Genomic DNA, 6,439 nt, shown 5'->3' on the forward strand with positions numbered 1-6,439 from the left:
GATATTTTCTTGGTGCCTCTTAGTTGTACAATTTGAGGTTGAGTCATACAGCAATGCTTTAAAAGTTGTTGAAATTCTGTATTATTGGTTTCTAAGGGGCGTAAATATGGTGGAATGGTGGTTGCTCTTCAGGGATTCAAACAACATCTCATAAATGTTTCAACAGAAAGCAGTGGCAAGAGCTTTGCAGCCTCTTCTCTTGCTGTTCAGCTCATCAGCATTAAGCACATCTGACTATGCAGTTGTCTTGTCCAGTCCAGAAGATTAGCTGTCCCCAAAAGATCCTGATCAGCTGTGTGGCATTTTGAGTACCCAAAGATGCTCAGTGGCCATAGGAAGTCTGCCAGTATTGAAGTCTGCTGGGGCTGGGGAGCCCCCAGACTTCAAGGAGGAGGAAGAAAGAATTGTTTGAGGATCTTCAAAAGCTATTTAACTTAGAAAAGGTGTGGTAGGAGGTGCTTTTAATGTTAAAGATTTTTAATATTGTGGATAGGGAGGTTAAAATAGATTTGGTTTACATTTAATTTATCTTTGTGGTTCTTCATGAATAGTAGGGTTTTTTCTGCAATTTGCAAGTGACAAATTCAGTGAGAATTACTTTGAACATGTGTCACTAATCATAATAAAGAGAAAAAATTAGTGTCCAGCATGTAAAATATTGGAGTGTTACTGTGTACTTCTGTGTGTGCTTGGAACACAGTTCTTTATTAAAATCTACCTTTATATTTTAAGCTTGTTTCTTTACAATATTTTCAGATAATTTCTAGCACTTAAACACATATAAGTAATTTATGTTCTCTTTTTACATTTAATGGGACTTTCTTGTGTTTGCTGCTAATAAAAAGGATTAAAACAAAACATCTTGGAACGAAAATTTTCCATGTGTAAGGTTTTGTATAATGACTTTACTAGCAAATGACTTTACGTGTAGAACTAAGTAATTTAAGAAAAAAAGTTTTGTCTGCTTTTTTGGTTGTTTTTCTGTGACCTGAAGATGAATTGCAGTATGTTGAACAAGTATTGCAATTCAAACTCAGATATAAAATTTGCAAGTGAAATTTTTCTACAGGAAAGAAAAATCATACTGCAGTGACTCAGATTTTTACAGGGAACTAACCTTTTGCAAGATTGCAAGTAATGTTTTGAATTAAACTGCCTTCCTCCTGCAAATTGCTGTGTGGCAAAGAGGAAGGTTAATTTCAGACACATGCTTCATGGGACGAATGATTTCTGTTTATGTACAATTGTGTTTTGAAATATCTTCAGTGAAGCAATTTTTGCAAATAGAAGTAAACCAGTTTCAGTTTCATCTGGAACAATTTTATATGAAAATTTTTAAAAGAACACTCATATATTTGATGTTATCTGTAAGAAATACAGAGGCATAAAGTCATAAATAATAGATTCTTGTGTTCTGATGTTTTTCCTTATGAGAATATGAAAAGTATTTGCTTTATTTGTTGCAGGAAAGGGAGTACTTGGTAGAACAGAGTAGCTAAAGCTAAACTCCATCCCACAATTTCACTGACTTTTCTCTCTCACCCCCACCCCACAGTCATGTATTTCCTGGAATTCAAGTCCATGTTTGCATTCTTCTGGCTTCTTTTTTTTTCTGAGTTGTATTTTGAATTTTTGTAGAAAAAGAGCTGCTGTGAAAACAGAAAAAGCCAACTAACCACAGCTACTATTTTTTGCCCTTGCAATTTCTTCATGCAGCTTCAGGGCACTGAAGAATGCTGGTCTGAGAAGTATTATTCACCAGGTGTTTTCAGTTATGCAGGGGTTCCCTGCCTGAACTGGGAAAGAGCTTGTCAGAGGACTCTTCCTTAAAGGAAAGAAGAGTTTTCTTAAAAGAAGACTTCATCTTCTTACAGTCTTTTTAAAAGAAGATTTTGTCTTTTATCTTCTTTAAAAGAAAAATATCTCTTCATTGGCTCCATATTCAAACTGCCCTAAGTGATTGGAGAATGTTGGTGTTTAACTCATTCAATGCTGCATCCTGGCCTAAGTTCCCATTTGATGTTTGCTCTGTTTTCAGATATTCTAACCTATGATGTAACTTAGAAGCCACCTGTCGCAGACATCTTTCATGAAGAATCCTTTCTTAGGATTTTTCCTTGTGAGAAGCTGCAGTTTCAGCAACCAAAAGTAAACAATGGTTATCTGCTGCTGTGGAATGCAACAGGTAGACCCGTGATTGGTCTCCTGTGGGTGTTTGGATTTCCTGACCACTCATGGCAGAGCTGGCTCTTGCTCTCTGTCTGAGACACAGATCTTTGTTATTCATTCTTGTCTATTCTTAGCTTAGCTAGCTTCTGAAGAAACCTTTTCCTTTCTATTTCTTTTTAGTATAGTCTTAATGTAACATATATCATACAATAATAAATCAAGCCTTCTGATCATGGAGTCAACATTCTCGTCTCTTCATCCTGAAAACCCTTGTGACCATGGTCACAGCCACCTAAATCCTACCTGCTCAGTTGCTGTGTTTTCATGTTTCCAAATGTCACACTGTCCTCCTTTTCATCAAAGAAGGCAATTTAAACAGGAAAGTAGTGGCTTTGTTTTTACCAAAGGAACTTCTGTAATTTTATAAAAATTTTAATTTTTTTACTTGAGCACAGTTTTATTTCTTAGCTGTAAGCCTTGCGTGGTTTTAAGACAGTGTATGTAGAATTGGAAGATGAGAAGGGACATCAAGAAGAGATCAATCTCCAAGAAGAGATCTGTTATTTTATTTACACCAGTCTAATCAATTTATGTTGGTATTAATCTTGATAGATGCTAATGCTGTATGATTCTTCTAAAACTTCCCTGGTCAACATCACTTGTAATACTTAACTGTCCTTACTATTACAAAGGATTTAATAAGGGGGAGTATTTTAATATTTTTATTACCTAATATGAATTTCCCTTAAGCTTAGTAGTTATTCTAGCCACTGTGGGCATGAAAATCACACTCATGCAGCAACCTTTTGCACATCATATGTCTCCCCTTTTTCTTTTTTTTTACTTTCTTCAGATAAACTAGTTAAATTCAATGTTTTCTTCTTGTTTTTGTTAGAGAATGGGAAACCACTTTTTCTCCCCATTTTTCTCAGACCTCTTGTAGGACAGAGCCCAGAACTACACACAGTACTGCTGGGTTTCTTTTGTAAAGCTTTGTTTTGCATTGTTCTCTGCCTCCTTGACTCACCCAAATTTACTCATTGAGCTTCAATGATCAGTGACTGCCCAAAGGCTGTTGTCTTAAGCAACAGCTTCTTTCTTCAGGTCGTCCATGAAATTCAGTTTTGCTTTTCTTTACCTGTGCACTTGACAAGGATTGTGGAATTATAGATAGTTTTGCAAGCAAGAACTGAAGTAGCTAGGCATGCTATCTTCAAGGAGGAATTTAGGATTAAGAAGAAAAAAAAAAATAATTACATGACTAGGAGATAAAAAATACTTCATTGTTACTGTACGTGCAAAAAGGTAGAAATTTTTATTGTGTGTAATATTTTTTTGTCAAAGTGACTACAGTTGAATGTGATTCACAGAAATGAGCAGTGATGTTTTTTTCTTCCTTTTCCCTGGCAGTAGGCAGGCATGAATCAAAGTGCAGGGAGGTTTTTATTATTGCTTTTAGGTATGGTCTCTTTGAACAACCTGCCTGCCAGGTTTACTAGAAATCTTATTTAGATGGGATTATTCCTTAGCTTTGTTAATAAAATATTGTCAAGTGATGGCTTCAATCTATAGGCACAGTTGCACTGTCAGCTGAGCTGATTTAACAGCTGACATGGCCAAACAGAAATCTTCCTTTCTTTTTCACCTCTTTTTCTTCTACTTCCCCTTGTATGAACTCCATTCAGAATGCTCTAAGATGCCACATTTCACTAAACTGAGAATACCAGACCAAATTTTATTGCTAAGTGTCCTAGTTTCAGCTGGGATAGAGTTAGTTTTCTTTGTAGTAGATGGTGAAGTGTTGTGTTTTGGATTCAGTATGAGAATAATGTGGATAACACAGATGTTTTGGTTGTTGCTGAGCAGTGCTTACCCTAAGTCAAGGACTTCCCAGTTTCCTGTGCTTTGCCAGTGAGGAGCTTCACAAGAAGCCAGGAGGGAGCACAGCCAGGCCAGCTGATCCAGACTGGCCAGAGGGATATTCCATACCATGGAATGTTATACCCAGTATATAAAATGGGGGAGCTGGCTGAAGGGACCAGTTACTGCTGGGGGTCAGGCTGGGCATCAGTCAGTGAGTGATGAGCTCTTGTATTGTGCATCACTTGTGGGTTGGGGTTTTTTTGCATGTGTGATAATTAATCTCTTTACTTTTTTTATTATTATATTTTACTTCATCCTAATTATTAAACTGTTCCTATTTCAACCCATGGGATTTTTTTCCTTTTTCCAATTCTCTTCCACTTCCCATTGGGAAGGGAGGGGGAGTCAGTGAATGAACTCTGCTTGATAGGTAGTTACTGTCTGGGGTTAAATTGTGATCCCAGAGCTGGAGGAGGTCACACAAGGTCCAAAAATAGCTTAGTACTGGAAAGCATTATAAAACTAGAAGTTGGCACATGGAGAGGAAGGAGGGGTGTCGATTTTGTAGAGGATCTAATTCTTTGGTGAAGATGAGCTAAAAAAATGACTCAACTCCATGTGATGATACTCTTGGAGAAGTTGAGCCAAACAACATATTTTTTAGGAGAAGGTCAGTGTCCAGAAATAGTTGAAGATTCTCCTCTCTCCGTGGCATATTCCCATCCCCACTTAAAGCTCAATAAATTATTTGATTTGAGCTATACTTTTAAAGACTAAAGTTGTTTTCTTGTGATCTGTTTTTGTTATTTTATTTAACACAGTCGGTCTTTCTGTTTTGTTTGAATTGCAGATGCAATTGCTGCCAGAACCCAGAAGATGACCTCACCAAAGAAAAGCACAGCAACCAGAAAGAGAGTCAAGAAGTAAATAATATATGGAGCAACAAATTAAGTTGCTCTGTGGCTCATTTCCAATTTTTTTTTGTTGTTGTTGGTAGCACTGGAATCTTTTTCTTTCCTTTTGAAATGATGAATTCTGTAAAAACATGGACTGCTGTTTGTACCTGTTTTTGAAGAATAAATGTTTTATTAAAATATTTGCATAATTTATATACATGTAAATACTAATGCAAAATTTTACCAACTTGTGAAGTGGGGATGCATTTTTATTCTTTATATGCATGAATTCATGTCTTTAAGGCAAACTAAAAAAGAGTGCTTTTTTCCTGCTTTGTAATGTAGAGATCAAGCTTTTTTTAATAGTTTCATTATGGATACTATATAAGAAACAGCAGTGTTGCATCTGATTTCTCACAGTTCTGAGTAAAGTCATATTGGTGGTCACTTAAATGCACACTGAGATGAAATCTGAAAAAGCATAAATAACTTTTAAATATGTTACAAGTGTTTGAATTAAAAACAGAACATAAGGCAAAAATCATGTCCTTCCATTGTAGTTCGTATAAAATGCATTTAATTCTTTGGAAGACAGGTACTGAATTTTAGCCATTTTTTTGCATAGTATTTGTGTTTCTATCACTTCCAATTATTCACAGTTTCTCTGGAAAGAAAGAGACCAGAATTTCAGACAAAGGGCCCATGGCAAAGAAAAGAACCAACTAAAAAACAATGCCTATTCTCAACACTCCCTCAGGTTTTCTTTTTATATTAGGGAAAAGACTAGAATATAATTGTGAGTAACTTTGTGCAGGATCTAGTTCCCATGAAATATTGTCTCACATCTGCTTCTCTCAGCAGTAATGGTTTACCTTTACTTGAGGGGCATGTAATCTTCCAAATGCTTTTGTACAAGTACTTCCTTGGTTAGCTTTGAGTCCTCTCTTCAGACTTGTTAGTCAAAAATAGTGTTGGATTCCAGTGTGAAACACTGATACTTTTCATATATCTACTGCAACATACACATGATAAGGAATGAGCATCATTCTTATCAGGACAACCGAAAGTTTGGCAAACCAAAAGGAATCCATATGAGCCAGTGAGAGTGTATTCGTGTGGATGTCCACCTTGCTTGATTGTATAATGTCTGAGTAGCAACTCAAGAGATTAAATAAATGTGTTGTAGCATGAAATGTTGAATGAATGAATGATGAAGTTATTTTTTGGAACAAGGGAATCTGTTGTTTTGAAATAAAACTGGAATACCATATTTAAGAGGTGCTTTCTCATTTCTGTTGACTGTTAGGCTCGTCTTCCTGGGTGTTAGCAAAGTGTGGCTGACAACTTTAAGTGTAGCATTCTCTTCATTTCAGATGTAAAAATAGGTTTGCTAAAGCCTCTCTCATGTTTAAAACTCTTCAAATCAAACTATCATTTTAATGACTTCGTTTAATCATTTTGTTCAGAAAGTGTGTTACACTGTTCTGAATAGCTATTGTCAGGAAGGCATA

The 6,439-nt window shown here is 36.0% G+C and overlaps 1 protein-coding gene across 4 annotated transcripts in view; it reads left to right on the forward strand.

The window, feature by feature from the left end:
- The window catches only part of VRK1 (VRK serine/threonine kinase 1), a 46,916-nt gene extending 40,718 nt beyond the window's left edge, over positions 1-6,198 (forward strand). For all 4 annotated transcript variants that reach the window (XM_036384391.2, XM_054515232.1, XM_036384390.2 and 1 more), the window contains one exon: positions 4,883-6,198. In XM_036384391.2, coding sequence (XP_036240284.1) covers positions 4,883-4,959 — 77 coding nt within the window. In that variant the 3' untranslated portion in view covers positions 4,960-6,198. The remainder of the gene's footprint in view (positions 1-4,882) is intronic.
- The last annotated feature ends 241 nt before the right edge of the window (positions 6,199-6,439 follow it).

The sequence above is a fragment of the Molothrus ater genome, chromosome 6 (assembly GCF_012460135.2).
Source record: "Molothrus ater isolate BHLD 08-10-18 breed brown headed cowbird chromosome 6, BPBGC_Mater_1.1, whole genome shotgun sequence".
In the NCBI taxonomy this organism is placed as follows: domain Eukaryota; kingdom Metazoa; phylum Chordata; class Aves; order Passeriformes; family Icteridae; genus Molothrus; species Molothrus ater.